Below are 27002 nucleotides of genomic sequence, written 5' to 3'. Positions count from 1 at the left end.
TTTATTTTATTCATTTATTTGTTACTATGCCTTTTATGTATTTATTGTAAAAGCTCTGGCCACACCTGTGTGAGCTAGTATCAGTAAAGCTTGTTTTTCAATTTGAATTTGAACTCAGATTCTGATTGGTCTACAGGCAGCGGTCCCACACACAGCTGGAGGCAGGGCAGACTGGCAGGGCTTAGTGGGCAGGTGCCTAGGTACATGGAGCTCTGCGACTCTGCCCTCAGCTGGAGGAAAGCTGCTTCACACTCCTCTTCCTCTCCTCCCGTACCTGGATGATGTTGCCCCCAAAAGTGCCCCTCAAGCCCTGCTGCTTGGGGTAATAGAACTCATCATTGGACAGGTTCCAGGGATCCTTCACCTCAGGCTGGGACATGTTCTGTGCAGAGGTGGGGGGGGCAGGAAGAGAGAAAGAAAATGGGTTTTAGTAAAGGTTAGCTCTAGACCGACACATTATTCTTTCTTTTAACCACATAATTGGCAGGACACTAGGCTGATCTTAATACAGGCAAGCAGCCCTTGTCACCAACATATACAGCCTGAAGCTCCCCCACACTCTCACTCTCTCAACTTTTCAATTTAATCAAAATGCTTTAGTTGCATGATAAGGAATGTTTTGCCAAAGCTTTTACATTGTAATGAATATATCCTGTAGTACAAAAATTATGATTATAGTAACAATGAAAATAATACCAGTGCAAATAACAATGATAATACTGAACACAAACACTAGTTCCCCGAATCACCATTGGGGATATGCAGTGGAGTCTACACACTGTCCCTCAGGTTTTGGCAGGTGGACACGTACTGGGCTACTATGGTAGCAGTGCGCTCCTCCTCTCCCAGCAGGACGGGGAGTTGCAGGTATGGGGTGAGACCGAATTTAGTTCATATATTGTGGGAAATAGGTCTATCTGATTTTTGTATTTAGTGCAAGACAGCAGACGTTCAGGGCTGTTTCAACCTCTCCCAGATCTCTGTGACCACACAGAAAAATGTTGTTGGTGATCCAGGTTTTCTGTTTCTATGGACAATGTGGTCACTGAGCTTGTACTTGGTCAGAATCTCCCTGTGTTTTGCATTTTATTACCCATAACTAACTCACTCACCCACTCTCTCTCACACCCTTAACCTCCCTCCTCTACACCACACCCCCACCTCTTCCACCCTCCCACCACCCTTCCCTCTTCCATGCATGCCTCCCCTCCTCACCCGTCTCTCATTTACTCTCCACTTCTCTCAAACTCTCTCAAACTCTCTCAAACTCTCTCAAACTCTCTCAAACTCTCTCAAACTCTCTCAAACTCTCTCAAACTCTCTCTCTGACCTGCTGTGGCTCATCCTTAATGACCCCAGTCTTTCCCAGCAAGATCCGGCTCTTCTTCAGAGCAGACTCCTTCTTGTTCTCCTTGGAGGGAGAGCTGGACGTCAGCTCCTCCTTCTCATCAGGGATCTCTGTGAATGCACAAGTCAGTGGGTCATATGGCACGTCAGCAAGAAAGGGAAGAGTACGAGGCAGACAGACTTGCTGTACCTATTCAGAATTTTGCCAGAGTTCAAGGGGTTTGAGGGGCACAGCGCTGAAAGGTAGAAAACAAATAGAGACAGAGTGCAAGTGACAGTGAGAGAGATGCACAAAGGAAGTAAGAGACAGAGGGAGAGAGAGGCTGACAAGAGGGGCAGGGCGAGGGTGCAGGCGCAGTACCCAGAATTATGTTCTCGTCATTGGGGTCAAGGGTCAGCACAGGCGGGGAGGGCAACTGCTCCATGGCCTGGTCATCCCAGATGATGTTGTCCTCCCAGCGGCCATACACCAGCTCCTCGTTATCAATGGGAAAGATGGAGAACCAGGGGTAGTCATCTTCCTGTAAGACTGTGGGGGTAGAAACAGAGGCAGGGCGTTAGCATGGGGAAAAGGGATGGGAGGCGAGGGGGGGGAGAGAGCTACACAGTCTGGCAACGCAATGTTGTGAATCACTGCCTGGAGGGGGGCGGGGAGGGTAGGTGGAATTTGGGGGTGGGCAAGCATTAGCATTAGACCCCCACCCACCGAGACTTACTTCCCCCAAATTGGGAGTTGGTGTGTTCTTCTCTTCTCTGTGCTGGAGGGGTGTATCGCCCTTCACCGCGCTGGACTGTTAGCCTGCTGGCTGGTGCTCCAGCTCAGTCCTACTGCTACTGAATTAAATCCTTCAGCTCAACCATCTCCAATGACTAACTCATGACGGAAATCACAACCATGCAGAACTGTCTGAATTGAGCTTATACAGCCCCTTACCCACTCTGCTCTCAGTGTATAAAGCCCAGTCTGTACTGAGGTGACTAGAGCCCAGTCTGCTGCTAGTGTATAGAGTCCAGTCTATGCTCAATGCATAAAGACAAAGCTGCCGTTAGTGTATAGAGACCCGTCTGTGCTCAATGTATAGAGCACAGTATGTATATTTACTGAGGTGTAGAGAGCCCTCTGCCCCAGTGTGTGGTGCCCTGGTCAGCGCAGTGTTACCCTGCAGGTCCTGGCAGTGCTTGTCGCGGATCTTGCCGGAGCTCTGAGAGCCAGGGGGGGCGGGGGGGGCAGCTTTGGGCACCGGAGCGGGGGTGGGGGGCATCAGCTGAGAGTTACTGCGGCTCAGACCTGCACCGGATAGACAGACACGGCCTGTTAGACAGACAGACACCCTCACAGACAGACAGACAGAGACAGCCGGTTAGTCAGACAGACACAGCCGGTTAGTCAGACAGACACAGCCGGTTAGTCAGACAGACGCATAATATGGAGACAGTCAGACAGATGGACAGAAGGAGTCCATTAGTCAGAGACGGGATGGACAGATGGGCACAGGGCACTCTCACCCTGCTGTGCATTGTAGGCATTGGCATTTCGGGTCATGCTGGAGGGCAGCCAGCCGGCCAAACTGGCACGCTGTGTCTTGGTGCCCTTGTGCTTCACATCCTCGCCGTTCCAAATGATGTCCTCCTCCCACTGCAGCTGTGTCACCATCAGGAAGTGCTCATTCTCCAGCAGCTCGGGGTCCTGGCCCTCCTCCCCCCCACTATCAGGCACGCATGGCCCCACACATGGTGCAACCTGCGAAGAGGGAGAGTACTGTCAAACCCACTCTTAGAAATAAACAGCACACAATAAACCACAGCCACTGAACTCCCAGACACAGGCACCTGCACACCCACACACCTTCCTGAACCCTCATCCTCCCAAACACCCAGTCTACAACCCTGCCCACCCCTCCTCATTCTTCCTCTTAACCCAAACTCCTCACCTGGCTCTCCTCGGGCTCTTCTTCCTGGCCCCCCCGCAGGCGGAAGCCGTAGTCGAACCCGGAACCATCCTCAGGCACGCCCAGCATGTCGTACCACAGCTGGGCTGGGCCGTACCGCCACTCTGCCACACGAGGGCGTGTCTCCGCTACCTTGTCCCCGTCACCTGAGGCCTGGGAGAATTTCAGCTCCACTGGGGCCATCATGGTGATCTGAGGGGAAGAAAGAAGAAAGGGAGAAGGGGAGGAGAGAAGGGTGAACATGGGATGATATGGAACAAGCTATTGGGAGAAGAGATCCACCACCAGCCAAACTGCAATAGCTATGGGAAGCAATGAAGTCAACATCATCCCTGTGGTGCACTTTCGACACCTTGTGGAGTCCATGCCCCCAACAAATTCAGGCCGTGAGGTGAAAAGAGGTGGCAGCTCACTATTAGGTCAGTGTATTTCGTTTTCTAGTTTTATTTAGTTTTTCTATATTTCCACTGTCAATTTTGGTATTTTTTGAAGGAATGGATCTGTCCATTTTAATATTTCGTGCATGGGAAACAAGGTCTCCAAATAAGGCTGATAGCGCAGAGGTCTGTATTTAAAGGAAAGGATGTAAAGGAAGCAGACAAATTGACTGCCGAGTGGCTCAGTCGGAAAAAAAGCGCAGACTGCGCCCTATGAGCTGTTTGCTGGTTCAGTCCCATCTAGGGAATGCAATCCCGGGATCTCAGACAATTTTCAGGTCCTGAAATACCGGGATTGAAAACATGAAATACCCGGGATCATGGGACTGTGGGTAATGAAAAATGTGACTGTGCAGCAGGGGATGAAATTTACTTTTTTGGCCACTAGCCACTGTGTCTGGTAGAAGGAAAAAATGTACCAGTCAAAGGCAAAGATCACAAATAATGCATGAGGGTACATAAATTGACAGGTTTACCCACCACTGGCTAATTCTACCTGCATTTGTTGGGTGTTATTTTATTCCCTGCGATGCAGTAATTCTTGGACTCCATGCTGTAAGCAATTTATAAAAGACAACGTGCAAAAATTAATAAAGGCTCTCATCTGTTCAAAATGTGAATCTGAAATACAGCCACCAGCAAGATCAGCCGATCAGCAAAAGGAGGGCACTGCTGAGAGGTCTCGTGAACTGCAACTTTAAAAGGAGCAGCTAAAGTTCATGAGCTGGGTGAGTGACGCAGCAGCAGCTTCATCAAATGTGATTAACTGCATCAAAACAGAAATGTTCCTCTTTGAAAGTGCAGGGGGATGGGGGCTGTCCCTGCAATTAACATTAACCTTCTTAAGTGTGGTGTCCGAAAGCACATTTTTGCCACATGTGTTCTGTGCACCATATACACACTGGTCTAAAAGAGATAAAGCCTTTAGTTTTCTTCATTCTTTTTTTCTTAATTGCTGTATTAAAAAAGATAATAAACAGACCCTAAAAACCATAGGCCTTATGTATATAATGTTTAACTACTCAGTGAATGTTTCAGTGTAGAACTATTAGTAGCAGTTTTCTAGTGCTTATGGCTGTTCTGTGTGCAAATCTGTTTCTCCATTGTTACATAAAAAGCATGGCTTATTCTTGTACATAATGGCTTATATATTAGTGTAGTACATAGCCTACATTAGGCTATACTTAGTCTAATAATGCATTAGTATGAGTGTAAATGTTCAGTGCTCTAAGTGGGCTACTTAGTTCAACAATCTGTTCAACATTCAATGCAATGTGATACATAAATTAAAACATTAACATATTTAAGAAAACAGTAGGCTATTACAACCAATAGAAACAACAAAAACAACAAAAGTATTATAATTATTACTACATTTGAAATTGACCCAGCTAATACATGATGTTGCCATGATGTTGCAGCAACGTAATAGTGTGTGTGTTAGCTGAGAAAAAAAACTTGGATTGGATTCCCTAATCCCAGCTCATGTAATTTGCCAATTTTGACCGGGAGTGCTCAGTGGCGGTGCACAATTGGTCAACTAGGTCATGCTAGGATGCATGCTAGGAAGGGCTAAATAGGCTGAATCTCTCTCTGGTCGTCGCTAATGAGCACCCCCTGCCGGCTACCTGGGTGCCTGCAGATTTGCAGTTCCTCCGGGGAGGATGTGCCCCTCCACCAATTGGTGCAGTACCTCCCGTGCGGTTTCTATAGCCTGCAGTGTGTAAAATTACTTCCATCCCCTCCCAAGTGTACAAGCAGACAAAGAATGTGGGTGTGTGGTAAAGAAGGAGAGAGGGACTGTGGGTAACAGAGAGAGAGAGAGAGAGGGGCAGGCAGCCCTCACCTCATCGTCAGAGAGGCACTGCTCGGGAGGTGGGGGGACAGCATACTCGTAGCCCCAGCCAGAGCGTGGAGCTTCGGGGGGGGGCGTGCCAGGCGTGGGCTCGCGGGGCTTCTTCTTGCGCTTGCGGCGAGCACTGCGCCATACGGATGGCATGTTCTTCCCAGGGCCAAAGAGACGCAGAAACCGCAACACCTGGAGGGAAGGAGGACACGGTCACCAATACACACGGGCAAAAACGCACAGGTGGACTTCTGGGAAGCCTGCAATGGAGTGAGATGTGACTGCGAGCAGCTCCCAAGTATTTGTTACATATTATCCCTAAAATACACAATTTAACTGAATATATAGCTCAAATTCATTTTTTGATTGTTTGTAAAGTATTCCCATATTCTCTACAAAATATAAAAACCCTGAAACTACCGCAATTCGATGCCTTGACGATCGCTTCCTGCAGACAATATAACGGCTTCTTGCGCCGACTCTCCTTCCAGCGCAATTGCAAATCTACACCATACTTGGTGAATTCACCAGTCTCTGTACAGAGCTCTGTTCTTCAGTAGCGGCTCTACAAGCAACAGTTGGATCCTTCAATGAAAGGTCGAACTTTCGGCAACCGACGAGAGTGACAGAACTGAGGCTCTCCAAAAACACTGTTCCCTGCTTGAAGCCCACAATGCCAAGTTGATGTGCAAGGTGGATAACTTAAAGAATCGCAGTAGAAGACAGAATATTAGGATCGTCGGGGTGATGGTGTACCTGAGGGCTCGGAGGAGGGAATTCCCACTGTCTTCACTGAGGCACTTCTGCTGGAGAGGTATGATTCGACAACGATAGTGAATCAGGCTCATCGCTCTTTAGCACCAAGGCCGCAACGTGGCGAGCCCCCAAGACCAATACGTTTATGGCTACACCACTACAAAATTAAGGAGCACATTATACACTTGGCAAGAGAGAAGGGCCAGCTCTTCTACTTCGTGGAACCAAGATCTTCATCTACCCTGACTTCAGTGTTGATTTGGCTCAGCGCCGTGGGGAATACAAGAACATGAAAACCATTCAGTGACCCCCCATGCCCTGTGGATGGGGGCATTGTCATCCTGGAAGAGACCACTCCCAACAGGATAGAAATGTTTCACCATAGGATAAAGATGATCACTCAGAATAACGTTGTAATGATTTGTAATGAATGGGACACGTGGACCCAAACCATGCCAGGACAATACACCCCACAGCATAACAGAACCTCCGGACCCCTTCACTGTAGGGGTCAAGCAGTCAGGCCTGTACCATTCTCTTGGTGTACGCGACACATACACTCACCCACTTGCTGATAATATGGTAAAGGATGACTCATCTGACCATGTCACTTTTTTCCACATCTCTGTAGACCAGTGCCTATGGTGCCCCAATAATGACCGCTCTTTCAAAGGATCAAAGTTACTTTACTTTCCACTTGCTATCCTTGATTCAAAATCAAGGTCAACTGGACCTGCTCAGCATTTTTATACATGCCACAGAGCATGATAGGATGTTAATTGCTTAACTATATCATGCAGTACACCTGTTTGGAGGCATCTGCAGTCGTTATGTTCCTCGACTCATTTATTAAGGTTTTTCCTTTAATTTGTCACCTGTCTGTATGCATGTATATACATATACTTTTGGGGTGAGGGGGAGGAGAGATATTTTCCTCTCAACATGTTATTATCGTGGTTGCGTTATTGTTGTGGACAGTGATTAAGAATTTGTTTATGACAGCTAGCAACAAGGTGAAGACTAAGCTGGGTCCTTTTTATATACATATGTGTATTATTATTTTTTTTAAGTATACAGTACTGTGCAAAAGTTTTAGGCAGGTGTGAAAAAATGCTGTAAAGTAAGAATGCTTTCAAAAATAGACGTATATTTATCAATTAACTAAATGCAAAGTGAGTGAACAGAAGAAAAATCTAAACCAAATCCATATTTGGTGTGACCACCCTTTGCCTTCAAAACAGCATCAATGCTTCACTGTTGCCTGCAGACACTCATTCGTGTACCGCTATCCAGCCCTTCGGCCAACAAACTGCCTTCTGCAACAGCCAAATATTTCAAATTTAGACTCATCGGTCCAGAGCACCTGCTGCCATTTTTCTACACCCCAGTTCCTGTGTTTTCATGCATAGTTGAGTCGCTTGGCCTTATTTCCACATCAGAGGTATGGCTTTTTTGCTACAAGTCTTTCATGAAGGCCACATCTGACCAGACTTCTCCGGGCAGTAGATGTGTGTACCAGGCTCCCACTGTTTTCTGCCAATTGTGAGCTGATGGCACTGCTGGACATCTTCCGATTGCGAAGGGAAGTAAGCATGATGTGTCTTTCATCTTTCATACGTCTACGGTCCTCAACGTTGCCAGTTTCTTTGTGCTTCTTCAAAAGAACTTGGACAGCACATCTGGAAACCCCTGTCTGCCTTTAAATTTCTGCTTGGGAGAGACCTTGCTGATGCAGTATATCTACCTTGTGTCTTGTTGCTGTGCTCAGTCTTGCCATGGTGTATGACTTAAATATCAACCTAAATATTGAATTGATGATCATTGGCACCTGTTTGGTATAATTGTTTAATCATACACCTGACTATATGCCTACAAAATCCCTGACTTTGTGCAAGTGTACCTAGAAGAATTGATGCTGTTTTGAAGGCAAAGGGTGGTCACACCAAATATGGATTTGATTTAGATTTTTCTTTTGTTCACTAATTTTGCATTTAGTTAATTGATAAATGTAATCTATTAACATGTCTATTTGTGAAAGCATTCTTACTTTACAGCATTTTTTCACACCTGCCTAAAACTTTTGCACAGTACTGTGTATATACATTTAGTAACATCCTGGGGAGTTTTAAGATTCAAACCCAGTCTCCTGCACCACAGCACAATAGATTACATGATAAAAAATGTGATCACTACAGGGGTACATAATTTATATTGTTTATTTTGTTTTGTGTTTTATTATACAACTCTTTGGGATGTGTGTGTGTTTGTGTGTGAACAGTGAGTTTGCTACGAAAACTCAAAATAGGCTATTATGTAAATCTCCCAATGTTAACCTTTGTTAATATTGAATACAAATGAAAATAATTTCTAGATATGTGCCTAGATAACATTTATTTTTGTTGGACATGGTTTTCTTCAAGATAAAATTGAGGAACCATAAAAATAAAATACCTTAATTTATGGATACTTTATGGAAAATAAAATGTTGGATTAAAACAAAGTAATCTCTTGCGTGCCCTCTTCATAAGGCTCACAGAAAAACATATGCCTATTCACTATTACTAAAATCACAATTTACTTTTACTTTTAGTACTTGAGTACTCTTGAAAGTAGCTACTTTTTTTTACTTTTACGAAAGTACTGTTTGAATGGGAGACTGTTCACTTTTACTGGAGTAAGTTTTTGATAGAATATTTTTACTTGTACTCAAGTATGACTTCTGACTACTTTTTACACCTTTTTAAACTGAAGGCAATCTGCCCCACCCTCCTTTGCCCACTGGATCAGGGATATAATGTTACATCTAAAACTTGAAAAAATAAAATATACAACTAGAGGCTCCACTAATAGGTTCTATGCGGCCCGGCAACCCTACATATTTGAGGATTTGTTTTAAGTTATATCTTCGCAGCTTAACTATTACAGTTTGTAGCTAGGCCAGTTGGTTTTCACTTCCATTTAGTTTTCTAGTTTTATTTTGATGGACTGAGACTCTTTTCGTACTCTTAAACTCTGCTAATTGTGTTTTTCTCTAAATTCTCTAATATGACACTATCCAAACTTTTGCTTATTTTGTTTTGTTGTTGTTTGTTTTCACTTTATATTCTTACTCTTCTCCTTGTCTTATTATGTACTACTCACTCACTTGTATGTAATATGTAAACTTTAAAGTTTCTTACAACCTCATGTTTTGAGAAATAATATATATTGTAAATTTGTATGCTTTGTTTATTTGTAAGAAACTTAATAAATGTGCGGCACATTACCCACTGGCAATTTTGTCGAGCCGAACCTGAACCAGGCTGTGAATATTCAGCCAGGGGAAGGAGTTAACTGAACTCTTCATCACATTGAGCTATCAGTTTTGCACAGCTTTTAGTAATAATTGTAAATGTTTCTCAATTACATTCAAACATCCACAAACACAGCTGACACAATTAAAAATAACAATTACAAATTAAAGAATCAAATAATATATTAATAATAACCCTATTTGGGTTTAAATACATTACACATACTTAAGAAACGCTACTGCTATTTATATACTGGTAAACAAAATCGTAGAATTGATCTACACAGTGTTTAAATTTTAAAAAATAAAAAGTGTCACGGATGATTTCAAACGACAGCCCTTCATCTGTAAGTTAGGTCTTTAACCTCTAACATCCCATAACTTTTTTAACTCGTTCTTTCACCTCTCGATAGTTACCATTACTTATTTATAACAGTAAAAGCAGTTAGCTTTTTTAAAAAACAAAATAAACCATGGTAACAAGGATTAATTTTTTTTATTTTTTTTTCGTTTAGGCGTTTATGATGTAAATTGTTATTCTCTCTGAGAAGCTTGTCTCACTAGTTGGCACATCGTTAGTTAGACAAGTATTAATGCATTCTTCAAAGTAAATTAAATTAATGAAATACATGTCAAATCTACCTATAAGGGAAATAGAAGAATATTTAGTTGTACTGAAATTTCATTGCATCGAAAGACTAGTATTACTCTCGTATTACTCTTAGTTTTATTATTGACAATCGTCTTGGACTTGTACATATTTTCTCATATATTGTGAGACATTTTAACGAGATTTGACCTGTATTTTTTTTCACTTTATTTTATTAAAAGCTAATATTTATTTTCAGAATGTTAAATATATAGGTTGAAATATTTATACATAATGAATATATAATTTGACTGGTTCTGTGCATGCTGGAACATATCAGGGTACAACGACTGCCTATATGATGCTCTAACAAACAGAAATTAAATTAAATCCTTATGAGCTTTCATATGTTGCAAGTTATATATGTGCAGCTTAACTATTACAGTTTTGTATCAAAGCCACCTGTTTTCCTTCCATTTAGTAAAAAATTAAAAATAAATATCATGAGAACCATCACACTATTAACATCCTCCATTGTTGTCATCTGATTTCAGCATCAAGCACATGACTTTCTCTCAGCTCAGTTATTATAGTGGAAAAAACCCAGACCCACAACCAGGCCAGCTTGGTTTAGGGTTGGATCAGATGTGCCAGTAGGAAAGGGGCTTCCGAGACAGGAGAGGTGGAAACAGAGATGCACTTTCTCCCGAACTGCCCAATAAGCGAGACATTTGCACAAAAATTCACCCATCCTATCCCACAATACCCACAACTGACCGACACAGAGAAGCTGGTGATAGTCCTGGGAGGACACACAGCCCTGTAGCTGCAAAATATGTAGTGGCCTGTCACAGCTCGAGTATCCTAACAGTGAGCGCTGCACCAGACATCACTGTTGATCTGTTTCTCCCAATGTAACCATTAATCTTGACACTGATTTATGTATAATTATTAAAATGAAACTTCAATCTGAATTTGTATTTGAGAGAACGCACAAAGACACAGAGAGTGGAACAGAGAGACACACTCACCTTCCCTGGCCGGAACTCGGGGAACAGCTGTGTGACACTTGGCAGTATTTTGGTGGCGTCTCTCTGCATGATGCCAGCGAGGGGCAGTGTCAGCGCCCCCTCTGCTCCGCGCTTTCCCCCAGCTCCCTGAGGGGGGCGGTCCGTCTCTGACTCCGAGTCCGAGGAGCTGCTAAAGTCCACCTTTTCCCCCACCGAGGATGGAGCTATGATGGAGGGCAGGATGATGCCATCGCCCTCATCACCAACTGCAGGTGACAGCAGAGTCAGCACAAAGCTCAGACACACGGACACACATAAACAGGCCAGACACCTAGCCCAGGCTGCCCCCAAATAGGGATATGAAGTTGCTGACAGAAATTAAAGCATTAAATCCATTCGGATACAGATGCAGTTACCAGAGCACCATGGTGTCCACTCCCCCGCAAAACAGGGAGGTAGTTATAGTAGGAGCCTCGATCCTTAGAGGTGTACATCACACAGTGTATTCTAGTGGAACAGATCTGGCAGAAGCTGGAACGAACTCGAGATGACCTCTTCGCCACGCGATGACTCACTGATCTCTGTGGCTCTCACTGGAGACAGGAGGGGGCATGCTGGGCATGGATGCTTTTGCTCACCTGTGGCCTTGGGAAGTGCTGTAGTGGAAGAAGTGGGAGAGGATTCTCCAGGAAGGAGCCCCCCCAGTGGCTGAGGCGCAGATGCTCAGTGTGGAGCCCTGGCAGCTCCCGCTATTACAAGGACTTGCTCAGTCAAGCGGAAGGGCTCTCGTTACACCCCAAACCAGCACAGCTGCAGTGCTCTGTCTGGCCCCTGAAAGGCACTGGCTAATGTCTATGGGACTGCCAGATAATGTTGTGGAGAAGCTACAGTCAGCCAAAGCCCCCCTCTTCCAGATCCCAATATACTTATAAATGGTCTGCCTGCCAAAACTAGTGCCTAGGCAGACAACTGGATCCAGTGTCGTGCCCTCTATCCACTATCTTTTGCTTTCTACAGAAGATGATAGAGGAAGGGAATGGTGAAGGTGTATTTGGCTGCTATTTCGGCTTGCCACAATAAAATTGTCTCTCCAGGAGCTCACTTCTTGGCAACCCAATTACAGAAGGGGCGAGATGGTTGAGACCACCAGTTAAGGACACAATTCCAGCCTGGGACTTGGAATTATTTCTACAAGGACTCAGCAGAGCTCCCTTTGAGCCCATTTCCACAACGGAGCTCCGTTTTCTCTCGCCCAAGGTGGCCTTCCTTGTACATAGAAATTGCAAAGGGTAGACAAAAATATTTTGCTACAAATTTGAATCTGTCAAAAAATTTAATTTGAACTTCGTCACAACCCTATCCCTAATCCTTACCACAGCCAGCCTGTGCGGACGGCTCATCCTTCTTTGGAGGGCCAGCGGCAGCAGCCTGAGCAGGGGGGGGTGGGGGGGGCATCAGCTTGGCGTCAATGTCCTCGCAGTCTGCGTCATAGTCATCTTCATCATCTGAAGGAAAGTCAGGAAGGGGTTTAGGAAACTGTACAGCACAGACACACCACAAAGCACAGGACAGACACACAGCAGCACAGCACAGGACAGACGCACAGCAGCACAGCATGACATGACACGACACGACACGACAACACAGCACAACATAACACAACAAACTAATTGGGAGAAGTAAGCAGCAATATATGTTCTGTTGGACTGAGCAAGTATGGCCAGAAAATAAGTTGGTCTCTGTAGTTGGTCTTCTCTCAGTCACATTGCTGTCAGTGCTGCATTGGAGCCAAGGGTGTGGTTACTGTGCAGCAGCGATGGCTGACCTGAGCGCCGGGACGCCGGCAGGCTGCCCATGGCCTGCCGGTATTTGCGAGTCTCGTCTTCAGCCACCTCGCTAATGTCAGAGTAATCCACCGCATCATCCGTGCTCTTCACCCAACCTGGGAGGAGGGAACAGGTCAGAGGTTAAGAAGGTAGGGGGCAATCAGACTCCTCAGCTTTGGGACACCAGAAACTCACTGCACTAATATCCTCTCTTCCTACTTCCCTCCTCCCTCCCTACTTTCTCCCAAAACCCCTGCTCCAACATCCTTCACCCATTCCCTTTTATTATTATTACTTGATTTCTTAGCAGTTGTATAAAACAAAGTTTATACAATTGTTGCAGCATATGACATTATTTTTACATTTTACCCATTTATACAGCTAGGCATTTACTGGAGCAATCTAGGTAAAGTACCTTGCTCAAGAGCACATCTGCAATCTCCCCAACCTGGGATTGAACCCACGACACTCTGCTCCACAGTCCATAGCCCTTAACTACTCCACACTTTCCCTTTCTGCTATTAACCCTTCTCCTCTCTCATAGTCCAACCCTCTCCTCTGTGTACCTTCAGCGTCGGTGCCCGTGTGGTCCCGGTCAGCATCAGCACTGTCCTCCTCACTGGCGGTAATCTCAGTAAGCAGGGAGCCCAGCCCCAAGGAACCCAGTCCCGCCAGGTGCTTCTTCGACTCCTGGGGGGGACATATTGGAAAAAGGGAGGGGGATTGAGTAGGTGAGTAGAGTGGGGGTACAGGAGAGGAGAGTCAGTCAGTAACTGTTTTTTTTATACACACACACACACTACAAAATAATATTGAATCCCCCCCACACATTTCTCGCTCCCTCTCTCACAGTGTCCAGCACGCTGTCGTCCTCCAGCTGTCCATCTTCATTGATGTTCCCAAACAGGAAGCCTGTGAGGGAGAAAGGCCGGTCCTGATCCTCATCACTGTCAGAGTCAGACATCCCGGAGACTAAGAGATAGAGAGAGTAATATAAGATGAGCTCCTAAAACCTTTTATATGTTAATTATTTAAATTAAGTCAAATGAAAAAAAGCATTTATCATTCAAAACGATACTGACCTTAACTTTACTAATATTAATAATAAATATTTATGCAGGAAAAATAACAAAACTGAGAAAATTCTACAATTGAAAAACTGGAAACACGGAAGATTACCAGGAATTACAAAAGGAAAAACAAAAAGTAAAACAAAAAGAAAGAAGAGAAGCAAGATAAAGGAAAACAGGATAAAAGGACAGAGGTGAAAGGCCTTGCCTACGGGTAGAACAATTAAATAAGTAAATTACATAAAACTAATAATTGTGTCATAATATATAATACTGTATTAAATATAAAATACAACATAAAAATACAACACTGAGTTTAAAAAAGGTTTATAAACAAGATTCAAGCTCAAGTGACAGTTGGAAGTTTGAAGATTTTAAGTTTCAAATTTAAACGTATGGTTGCCATTGATACCAGTGCAAACATATAGAGCAGAGAGATGCTGTACCCTGAGGAAGTAAAATGTAAAACTGCACCAACTCAGCACAAACTCTGCTCAAACCACAGTGGCCATTGATCCTGAAAATATAACTGCAAATAACCCCAACTCAGACAGCACAAGCTCCAAATCTGCCCACTACCCCCCAAAAACACAGTTCTATCCAGCAAATAAGGGAAAGCCTATCTCTGTTAGAAATTGAGTTTTCAGAGTTCAGAGAGCTCTCACTGGCCCAACTCTCTGATACAACAGCTGCAGGACAAGGTGATCCAAGTGAAGAGGGAGAACAGGGTTGAAGTGACAATGTGACGGCACTGCAGCTACAAAATTGGGCCCTAAGGTAGGGCTGGGCAATATATACAGTTTTTGCGATATATTCGAGATATTATTTTGTGCAACATACAAAACACTTGTATCACAAGTATCAAGTTTTTGGAATGTGGGAGGAGTAACTTAGTGCACTTTGTATTGTTCTTATATTTTGTAAGTCTGCTAAGAAATTAATAATAATAAAATAACTGTAAATCAATGTTTTTACACAGCCAATCACATTGCAGGAAAATGCTTGTCAAGCATTTATGCGGACAATCACCGGCAGAATACATTTAGTCAATCATTTTTTTTATGTGGCCAATTGCCTCCGAAGAGGAAGGAGCAAATATGTCTCGGTGGTGTGTTACTATCTAAATGATTTGTATTGATGTTAGTAAATGAGTAGATTTGAGGTCGTGAATCAGGAGATACAGCTGCCCATGAAGTTGCATGTTTGTTTTACAATCATAGGTTCATGGGATTACGATCTTCAATGTTACACTTGCTATATTAACCTTTTTTAACAGCAAGGGAAGCAAATGAAAGAAATAATAAAGTTACCTAATATAATTCAATGTTTGAATTACACACTAAAAACAGTTAGCAATTACGGATTTGTATTTATACAGAGTTTCCCTCGGCGCTATTCAGACCGTGCATTAAAGAAAAAACAATAAACTTTAAAGCACATGTGCACATGTTCTACCCCCCATTCTCATTCGCCACAGGTTAAACAGACCTGCAAGCACCCCTTATAGTACTTGATCGCACCTCCCCTCCTACATTGGACAATTCAGTATCAGACCACCTTGCCTATACACATTCAGGAAACCCTGATTATATAATTTGTATATAATTAAAGAATAATAAAGTTTTTGAATTTTTATAAACTGAAAAGCAATTGGTGCAACCCGTTATGTTTTTATAACAACAACATGTTGTGATATCACATTATACATTACTGTACTGGTAGGCAGAATTTCGAATTGAAACTCAACTGCCATAGCGAGGAAACGTACCTGCATAGCAAGAACAGATGTTAAATACACCACTATAAACCCGGATGTGGTAAATCTGCCTCAATCTGTTTTTTTTTTTTTTTTACAGAGCATGAGTTGCATGATTACTATTACTTGTGTTGCTGTTGTTATGTGACAGTAATTAATACTGTATGTATACATATACATATTTATTAGGGCTGATTCGATTAATCAGGTCTATTAATCAACTAATTAGGCCTACTTAATCGATCAAAATGTTCTCTAGTTAAAATCAAGCAGATTTTTTTTTTCTTTAATTAAATGATTATACGGTTAACACTAGAAGCGCAGACATTTTGAACTAGCTACAAGAGCCAAAACATCATTTTAACAGATAGCTCATGCTGTGGTACAATAATGAAAGGCAACCAATCGAATAAAACTAGCACGAATGGAGTAGGGTATTTAAATGTAAATATGAACATAAAACATTAAAATGATTGGTATAAATAATATCAAAGCGTTTTTGTTTTTTTCTAAACATGTACACTGCACAGTCAAAACCAATAATTGAAACCATTGTTTATTTGCAGCGTAATCATTTGCAGTGTCCACTCAATCTGACTACAATCTGAATCTGCGTCCAGATGCTTAAACGGGTGTTTCCACTGGCTTAAGAATCTGGATGGTTTTGTGGACGGTTAACTATCTGCTGCCAGATGTGGTCGTACGCCTCCTTCACACCCACTAAGGAAATACTGCACTTTCAGAAGCGGAGATGTGTGCTTGACTTGTAGTAGACAGACAGACAGGGAAGAGATCAGCTACATTATGTTGTGTGGGATCACGAAGAAATTAGTTTTATTAGCAGCATGGAGTGAAAACCACATACAGAAACAATAACTGCTAATAACTGTTAATATCCGAGTGTATTAAAAACTTGCCGAACAAGGATTTCACAGGATCCGGTGCAGTGCCTTGACTGGTTAAAATAAACTGAAGGATAATAAATCGGATCGGTTGCAGCCAATATGATTAATATTTTATGAACAACTGGACGGTGTTTCAGGCTGTTGTCCTGTGGATGGTTTGCAGGTCTGTTGTATAACAGCCCCGCAGAGAAAATCAGTATGACGGCAAACACGATTTAGTTAACGTTTAGTTAAAGTTAAATGAATGAATAAATAAATAAATACAGCAGACCTGGGTTTCCATCTAAAACATTAGAGGCTGTTACTGTATTATTAATCGTGAAATGTTCGTGTGTATTTTGTTTCAACTGTAACTTGCCCTGGTTAAGGGCGTCTGATAAGTAAATTAAAAATAATACGGCAAAAAGTGCAGTGCGTTTGCAGTTACAAATCTGTAGTAAGAGTAATAAGTTAAGGGAGTCAAGTTGTGCCATTTAAAATGCATATCTACTAGCACATACCTTGATGATTACAATAATAATAATAACAATAATAATACATAGCAAATCATTATTTTATTGTTGCAAATGGAAACGTTTTCTTATGGTAATGTAATGCTTGTCTGAATATAATGTTGTCTATACACGTTTAGCTCTTCCTAATATCTCTTAACAGAAATGTGTATTTATTATGTTGTCTTCATGTAAAGCATAAAGATTAAAATAAACACAAAAGTCCACACAAACCAAACCCACAATCGCTCTGCTCCTCCCACAACAGGGACGGACTAGCTACAATGGCCTGGTTTTACAAAAAAGCGTCCAGCGCGACATGGCATGGCACAGACGCTTAAGCCAGTGGAACTGTGGCATCTGACTACAATTGCAAGACATGTAATGCTATACAATGCATGCGTTTTTCAAGGACATGAACTTGATTTGTGTTTATGCAGCTAAAACACAGTTGGCATATTTAATACATATACTTAGCAACAGGTCAAGTACAGGACCTCGGTGAAGTTGGCACCCCATGTGTCCAGAATATGAATAAAAATATATGCATTTGTTTGTTCTGGTTTGTGCCGGTATGGTTCCCGAGATATTAAAGATTATATTTTATAAGGTCACTCAGCACCCCATCAATGTCCACATCGCAGTCTCTTTCATTCGTGCTGGTCTGTGCCGTTAAAAGAAACATTTGTGCTATTTTATTTCTTGAGTTGTTCTTGAGTTAACAGCACAAACCAGCACAAACATAGCACAAACAAAAGATACTATTTCGGTGCAATGTGGAGGTTGATGGGGTGCCGAGTGACATCACTGCTTATAAAATATAATCTTTAATATCTCAGGAACAAGTAAAAAATGATTTTTGCAGCACAAACCAGGACAAATGCAGCACAGATGAATGCATATATTTTTATTCATATTCTGAACATATGGGATGCCAACTTCACAGAGGTAAGAAACGGGTATGTCATTCAAACTGAGCAGCCCTGTGTTTCTAGTGTGAAATTATAGATATCAAATCAGGAGAGCTACAGTATAGTATTTGCGGACAAACTGGAGGTTTCCAAGCCTCTAAAAAACTACAGTCTAGCTTTGGATTCAAAATGGATTCAAAGGAAAGATTTTCCGTTTCATTTGCAAGCAATGCTTTTCTTACAAGGGTAATTTGAGAAGTTTACGCACGGACTCCCTGCAAGTGTTTCTTCCTCATGAGCTTCACCAGCGAGGGTGCAGTCTATCACTCCCTTTCCGCCTCCTCGAAAGGCACTCTCCCGGGAGGAGAGCGCGCTCCCCCAGATGAAGGTCCCCGAGAGCGAGACGGTCCCGCTCCAGGTCGTCCAGACACTCCACTCCATGGACTCCTCCACGCCGCAGGAGACGGGAAGCGGAAGGGAATGCAACACTGCTTAGGCAGTTTGGGGACATGAGGCATAGGCTGGACTCCCAGCAGCAGATGCCAAACACCGTGGTGGTGTGACTTCCCTCAGCTGCCACCACCACCGTCGGGGTCGGACATATTTGATCAAAGGCCATGGAGAAGTCCCTCACAGCCATAGTAGCAGCCAGACGCCCTCTGTGGTTGACACAGGCTAAGCTCCAGGACAAGGAGAAGTCTGTCCTCCTCCATGCTCCCATCACCCCGGGTCAGACATTCGGCGAGACAGTGGACCTCTCCATCGAACAAATCGGCAAAGGCAAAGGAGACAGCATCCAAATACACTGATCTCCAACAACCTAGACGGCAGCCACAGCAGTGCCTCTGGGGCTCCCAACAACAGGCAGGCGAGAGGGAAGAACAGAAACCTAAGGGCAAGGGAGACCCTTGAAGGGACACAGCTGCCATCACCAACCCCACCCCCGCCGAACAGACTGACTGGACTCACCCAGGACTCCAGGGTGCGAACGACGATAACCCACGGATACGCCCTCCAATTCCACTCTGGCACCCCCCCTTCACGGGGGTGCTGACCACTACTGTGAAGGCTTGAGCAGGCTTCTACTCAGGGTACTTCCTGGTGCCAAAGAAGGACAGAGGCTTCAGGCCCATTCTTGATCTAAGGGGCCTCAATGTTCTAAAGAAAAGACCCTTCCGCATGTTGACTGTGCAGCGTATCCTGCAGTCTGTACGGCTGGGCGAGTGGTCAAAAGACCTCCGGGATGCTTACTTCCACATCCCCATTCTCCCAGCGCAAAGGAAGTACCTGCGCTTCACCTTCCAGGACCAGGTGTATGAGTTCAATGTGCTGCCGTTCAGCCTTTCACTAGCTCCTTGCACATTCTCGAAGTGCATGGACGTAGCCTTGACCCCCCTCAGGACAAAGGGGATAAGGATCCTGAACTACCTGGATGACTGGCTGGTGTGCACAGACTCCAAGCTTCCTCGAACCCGCACAGATGGTTCGCTTCTTGGCAATTAAGCTGGACTCTCAAAAAATGCTTGCCTACCTGTCCAGAGACTAATCGAGTCATTGGAGAAATGCCTGGAGTCATTCAGAAGGGCATCGACTCTCCAGCTGGTGAACTTCCAAAAACTGTTAGGGCAGATGGCGTCCGCCTTGAAAATTCTTCACTTGAACTTGCAACCTCTCCTCACAGGCGTTCCCCAAGGCTCCGTCCTGGGCCCGCTCCTGTTCTCTCTCTACACTCGCTCCCTGGGCCCCCTCATCGCTTCCCATGGCTTCTCCTACCACTTCTACGCTGATGATGCCCAGATCTTCCTGTCTTTTCCCTCTTCCGACCCTCTCATCCCCTCTCGCATCTCTTCCTGCTTGTCTGCTATTTCCGCCTGGATGCACTCACACCACCTCAAGCTCAACCTCTCCAAATCGGATCTCACGTTTTTCCCCCACTCTTCCTTACCTTCCGCTGACCTCCCCATCTCGATCCCCTTGGAATCCACCACACTCTCTCCTTCTTCTTCCGCAAAAAATCTAGGAGTCACCCTCGATCCTGCTCTCTCCTACATCCAGCACATCACCACGCTGACATGCACCTGTAGATTCTTCCTGAGCAACATACGCCAGATCCGTCCCTTCCTCACCGACTACTCGACTCAGCTGCTCGTCCAGTCCCTGGTCATCTCCCGCCTGGACTACTGCAACTCCCTCCTGGCCGGCCTGCCTGCAACTACTACCCGCCCGCTCCAGCTCATCCAGAACTCTCTGGCTTTTCTGGTATTCTTCTCTGCCACGATCCGCACACGCTACTCCACTGCTCCGCTCCCTCCACTGGCTCCCGATACCGGCATGCATTCAGTTCAAGACATTGACCCTCACCTACCACTGCCTCGACCGCACTGCACCAAGCTACGTTCAGTCCCTCATCTCCCCATACATCCCCTCCAGACCACTGCGCTCCTCCAGTGCCAGAAGACTAACTCTACCTCCTCTCCACTCTCCTCCAGAGCCGCTCCTTCTCATCCCTGGCACCTAAATGGTGGAACGACCTGCCCACCGAGTCCTTGACCTCCTTCCGGCGCTTACTCAAGATGCATCTTTTCTTACAGTACTTGTAATATTAGTCCTTTAATCCACGCTAGATAGCACTTCACAGTTTTATTATGCTTCTTGTGTTTTCCCGTAGCCCTTGATTGTGACCCTACCTCTTGACAGCACTTAGCTTTTACCATCCAGGATGTAGGACCTCGATTACTGTACTTGCCTGTGTAAATTGTAAATTGGAATTTGTAAAATGTATTATATTTTTAATTGCTATGTTTTAGTTAAATTGAATTTGTAATGATTGCTGCCTTGTACTTAACTGTATTTTTGCACTTCGTTTTGCACTTATGTTGTAAGTCGCCCTGGATAAGGGCGTCTGCCAATAAATACATTATTATTATTATTATTATTATTTATATATTTATCATTCCCATTCAGCATTGTTCAACTGTAATATCAATACCTAGTATATACCAGCGCGCGCACACACACGGCTGGAAATGAATGGTCGCCTGGTTGCCACTGGCAAGTATTTTGAAAACAGGGCTAGTGACAAATATGAATTACTCGTCCACCTAGAGAGCAGCATTTAGTGTAAAAAGAAAAGAAAAAAAATGTACAAATGATTATTGCCCCATGATTTAATTGTATCACAATGCCGTGAGTTCACTAGACTTTAGTATTTTGTTTCATGCTGAACTAACTTCAATGACGCAGGTCCACCTTAAGTTTTCAACATCTGCCTCTCGTGCCACATATGGTGGCAGAATCAATGGGTGAGTTCGATGAGCAGATTCTGCGCCGAATATGTGATCTGTACTTCATCACACATCAATGGCTAGATATTTGTAGGGTTTGCGCAACGCACAGAGGGGTTTGTGAGGCACACATGGCTATCGAACAAAAATGGGCATTATTTGCCATATTCAAAATCCTGTTTTGCACAGCGCAATCCATTCTGCATCGTTCAGCCTTTAATTGCATGCAAGGCAATTAAAGCTGAAAGTATGCGCGATTCCTGCCATATTCGTAGCTGTGCGCTGCACAACATAACGCGTTGAAAAGGGTGGCCCTATTTCAGGGAACAGTGACATTCCAGCGCACAGTCAACAAAGTCTGTTTTTATATATGGTTCTGTGTGCTCTGCACCAGAACAAGTTCCTAAGTCTTTTTTTTTTTTTTTTTTTTTTTTACATACAGTGAGGGAAAAAAGTATTTGATCCCCTGCTGATTTTGTACATTTGCCCAGTGACAAAGAAATGATCAGTCTATAATTTAAATGGCAGGTGTAATTTGACAGTGAGAGACGGAATAACAACAACAAAAAATGAAGAAAAACGCATTTCAAAAAAGTTATTGATTGATTTGCATGTTAATGAGGGAAATAAGTATTTGATCCCCTATCAATCAGCAAGATTTCTGGCTCCCAGGTGTCTTTTATACAGGTAACAAGCTGAGATTAGGAGCACTCTCTTAAAGGGAGTGCTCCTAATCTCAGCTCATTACCTGTATAAAAGACACCTGTCCACAGAAGCAATCAATCAATCAGATTCCAAACTCTCCACCATGGCCAAGACCAAAGAGTTGTCCAAGGAGGTCAGGGACAAGATTGTAGACCTACACAAGTCTGGAATGGGCTACAAGACCATCGCCAAACAGCTTGGTGAGAAGGTGACAACAGTTAGTGAGATTATTCGCAAATGGAAGAAACACAAAATAACTGTCAGTCTCCCTCGGTCTGGGGCTCCATGCAAGTTCTCACCTCGTGGAGTTTCAATGATCATGAGAACGGTGAGGAATCAGCCCAGAACAACATGGGAGGATCTTGTTAATGATCTCAAGGCAGCTGGGACCATAGTCACCAAGAAAACAATTGGTAACACACTACGCCGTGAAGGACTGAAATCCTGCAGCGCCCGCAAGGTCCCCCTGCTCAAGAAAGCACATGTACAGGCCTGTCTGAAGTTTGCCAATGAACATCTGAATGATTCAGAGGAGAACTGGGTGAAAGTGTTGTGGTCAGAATTGAGCTCTTTGGCATCAACTCAACTCACCGTGTTTGGAGGAGGAGGAATGACCCCAAGAACACCATCCCCACCGTCAAACATGGAGGTGGAAACATTATGCTTTGGGGGTGTTTTTCTGCTAAGGGGACAGGACAACTGCACCACATCAAAGGGACGATGGACGGGGCCATGTACCGTCAAATCTTGGGTGAGAACCTCCTTCCCTCAGCCAAGGCAATGACCCAAAACACACAGCCAAGGCAACAAAGGAATGGCTCAAGAAGAAGCACATTAAGGTCCTAGAGTGGCCTAGCCAGTCTCCAGACCTTAATTCCATAGAAAATCTGTGGAGGATGATGAAGGTTCGAGTTGCCAAACGTCAGCCTCAAAACCTTAATGACTTGGAGAGGATCTTCAAAGAGGAGTGGGACAAAATCCCTCCTGAGATGTGTGCAAACCTGGTGGCCAACTACAAGAAACGTCTGACCTCTGTGATTGCCAACAAGGGTTTTGCCACCAAGTACTAAGTCGAAGGGGTCAAATACTTATTTCCCTCATTAACATGCAAATCAATTTTTAACTTTTTTGAAATGCGTTTTTCTGGATTTTGTTGTTGTCATTCTGTCTCTCACTGTTAAAATACACCTACCATTAAAATTATAGACTGATAATTACTTTGTCAGTGGGCAAAATCAGCAGGGGATCAAATACTTTTTTCCCTCACTGTAGATACATACACATATACATACATAAGAAACGTTGGTAGCATGCAGTGTGTCCATGGTCATTGCTAGTACTCGTATTGATTGCCCCTATGTCCCCTTCCTCTGAGCAGTTAACTATGACTTCACATCTTGTCTACTTGTAATAACTGTATATTTTCTTATGCACTTATACACATTTTGAACTTGTAATGTGTACTGTTTTGATCTGTAATTTTAGACTGTACAGCACTTTTAAAATGCTCTTATGTTTTGTAAATCTCCCTGGATAAGGGCATCTGCTAAGAAATATTATTATTAATAATAATAATAATTTGGACAGTAATGTTGCACTGTACACCTGGCAACAGCAAACTTGACACAGGCAAAGATATGCTTGAGGGTGACAGGCCTCACAGACATAATTTGCCCCCTTATACATTCTCCATAACCTTGAGTGCATACACTTATCATAGAGCCATAGAATATACATATATACACACACACACACACACACACACACATATATATATATATATATATATATATTTCTTATTATTTCCAGATTTATTTGTGACTAATTCCAATAGTGGAGTTATATGCAACTAATTAAGTTATCTGTGGTGGCTGTAAGCTAGTTAAAACAGGTTTCAGGCTTTAATACTAATCTCCATTGGCACAATGGCTAAGTGGTTTCGAATCCCGAAGTGGGCTGTAAGTTAATAGATTTTTATGATTGTTCCATTAAGTTAAACGAGAAAAAACAATTAAAAGGTGATCAATAAGGCTTTTACACAGCTTAATTAGAATTGCATTTCAATAACATGGTTCAGGGAACGTTAACTCCTAGCAAATGTATGACAATGCAAGGAAAATTAACTCATTGATATGCAGTTAGAGTGGATCATTACATCAAATTCAGCCAAAATGTAAGAAATCAAAAACAATAACTATAATAATATTGATAACAATAGAACATCCAAATACACACTGAATTTAACAACGCTTAAGTAAAATAAATAAACAAATCATCTATTTTGTGTACTGTATTTTCAAAAGCTTACTTAATAAAATCAAAAAGGATATGGCGGCTACACACCAGTTTTGGACACAGCAGCAGCAATGTACGTAATAAGATTATGTTTGAGTAGGTGACGTATGTGCTCAAATTAGTGCCATAAGTAACAAATTCAAAATAAAAAATATTGTACACAAAAAAATATAAAGTTGAGAAAAAATTGATGTTGAGATCAAAAATAAAACAATCGAAAGCAAAATGTATAGAACTGTAAACAAAAATAATTATATCAGAAGCAAAAAAAAAAATTGAAAGGAAATAATGTTAAAGCGAGAGTCCCTGTCTGTGGTTGCGATGCTGCGATCTTTGCTTTCGCCGCCAGTTTCTTTGCTTTCGATTTTTTTTTCGTTTATGAGTTTTGGAGCGGTTTTGTCATGAGGGCGGGGCTTAGAGGGAGGCGTAGGCCATGGCTCTCCATTGGTCCACTACGTTTGAGTGACAGATGCTGTTTTGAAGGCAATGGGTGGTCACACCAAATATTGATTTGATGTAGACTTTTCTTCTGTTCACTCACTTTGTATTTAGTTAATTGATAAATATAATCCAATAACCTGTATGAGACGCGGTGCCTCCATCCTACAGTATACCTTGTTGCATCCGCAGGCTAAAAAGACTATACAGCAGTGCAGCTTCCGAAAGGGACAGCGCTGGAGCAGCCGCGGCTTCAAAACAATAAACGAGCACTGTCTGAGAAATTGTGTGTTTCAATCAGAAACAGACCTCACTACATGTGCCAGCGCCACCTAGTCAGGGGGTGTGAATCACCCTTGAATCTTATGAATTTCATGCTAGATATGGCTAAGTACAACAGAAACATATTTTAAAGATTGTCAGTTCAACAATAAAATAATATGCATGTTTTAGTGGTGTACATATACATTTTAACCTAATTTCCACATAGTATGTGCATTTGTAAGTTGCAAGGAAATCCATAACACATAGAAAATGTTTTACATGTGTACTTCTTTCAAATCACACATTTAATGTAGATTCGAAACCAGTGTAAATATAATATTGTACAAAAAACAAAGTTGTAATTAATTTGATGAGTATTTTAGTATTTAACCCTTAAGTGTCCCAACAATGAGCAGGAATAAAACATTCTACAAATGTGAATTTATTAAAGGGTAGTAAAGCTACTCAATCTGATATGAACTGATTAAATGGCCTATTTTCTGATTACACTGTAAAGTATGAAGCTGGTGCAGCACGAAGGGAACTTCGATTGCATTAACTTCTGTGATTAGGCCTGACTTCTCTCAGCACCGACTGCATGGTGCTCTGCTCCAGACTGCAGCTCCACTGCCAGAGCTGTGCACGATCCGTCTGCGCAGACCATGACGTCACACGCAGACTCCCGTCTGCAATCTACCAGGCTGAGAAGTGTCGTGAACGCAGCTATTGACGAAAAGGGTTGTGTTGTAAGACTGTCCCGCCCCAGTTCTCGTATTTTTAATTAACGACACAGTGCGATCCGGTCGCTGGCTCGTGTGTCCAGTCAGGTGGTGGACGGTGTTCACTTCGATTCCGTCTGAGAAGAGAAAACTTCCTGGGTGTCGCGAACTGTCGCTGCTTTACTGTGCGATATAATGAACGAGTGACTGGACATCAGTCCATATGTGTGTGTGTGTGTTTTTGTTATATATATTTATATACATTCATTTGTATTTAGGTTATAATATATATATATAATGTAATACCCAATGGCATTTTACCTTAGTTTTCAGCAACTGTAGGCCGAGAATCCCCGGGCTGGAGTTTTTCCCTGAACGCCCAACAGGCGTCTCCGGGAAGGAGGACTCCTGACACTGCACCTCACTGATTCCGATCCTGGTTCAGGTTGTGTTGCGAGTCCTCACAGGGGGAAGGGGGAAGGGGGTCAGTCTCCGTCCCCCGGTCTGAAGACAGACTTATTATCTCGGATTGTTTACCTATTTCCCATTGTACACACACTGCAGGCTTTCAAACAGCAGCGACTTTCCGAGCTCTATGCTCTGCGACTTCCTTCCACGATAACTGCACCATATTTTCCACAGCGCCCCCCTGCGGTCCTAATAAAAACGGCAGGGAACTTCACCTTAAATTCAAATTCAAATTAAAAAAATGCTTTATTGGTATAGCAGGTTGTTAACCAGTGTTGCCAAAACATTCACAGTTTCCCCAATTGTTAACACACATTTCCTGAAACTACATCTCATGTATTAAAAACTCTAAACACAAAACAGTTAGCCAATTTCCCCAAACCCCACAGACATCTTGCAAAATTAAACACTGCAATCAAAATCATGTACTCTCTGCTCAAAATCATAATCAAACAAGAAAGGAACAAAAAACACAAATAGTTTTACATTTCCACATGACTCAATACATTTCTAACAGCATATTGCAGTATGTATACAGTAAACATACAGTAAATTATATGTCCATATGCTAAGGAAGAAAAATAGGACTACAGTGTTCTAGCTGCATTTACACAAAAAATCTTATCTCCTGGAACACCCTAGAC

General features: G+C 43.1%; 1 protein-coding gene across 4 annotated transcripts in view; it reads right to left on the bottom strand.

Moving 5' to 3' along the window:
• taf1 (TAF1 RNA polymerase II, TATA box binding protein (TBP)-associated factor) overlaps positions 1-26508 on the bottom strand; it is a 62326-nt gene extending 35818 nt beyond the window's left edge. For 2 of the 4 annotated variants that reach the window (XM_066715377.1, XM_066715379.1), the window contains exons 1-13: positions 26212-26508; positions 13903-14024; positions 13619-13742; positions 13052-13168; positions 12600-12731; positions 11248-11492; positions 5580-5771; positions 3279-3488; positions 2854-3088; positions 2507-2635; positions 1709-1876; positions 1331-1458; positions 275-382 (exon numbers count right to left, since the gene is read on the bottom strand). In XM_066715377.1, the coding sequence (XP_066571474.1) occupies positions 275-382; positions 1331-1458; positions 1709-1876; positions 2507-2635; positions 2854-3088; positions 3279-3488; positions 5580-5771; positions 11248-11492; positions 12600-12731; positions 13052-13168; positions 13619-13742; positions 13903-14016 (1902 nt within the window). In that variant the 5' untranslated portion in view covers positions 14017-14024; positions 26212-26508. The remainder of the gene's footprint in view (positions 1-274; positions 383-1330; positions 1459-1708; positions 1877-2506; positions 2636-2853; positions 3089-3278; positions 3489-5579; positions 5772-11247; positions 11493-12599; positions 12732-13051; positions 13169-13618; positions 13743-13902; positions 14025-26211) is intronic. The other 2 variants (XM_066715376.1, XM_066715378.1) reach the window with 2 other exon arrangements.
• Between the last annotated feature and the right edge of the window lie 494 nt (positions 26509-27002).

Source organism: Amia ocellicauda, chromosome 10 (assembly GCF_036373705.1).
Source record: "Amia ocellicauda isolate fAmiCal2 chromosome 10, fAmiCal2.hap1, whole genome shotgun sequence".
Taxonomy (NCBI): Eukaryota; Metazoa; Chordata; class Actinopteri; order Amiiformes; family Amiidae; genus Amia; species Amia ocellicauda.
Note: the sequence above shows the minus strand (reverse complement) of the source record. Positions and strands in the feature narration are given on the sequence as shown.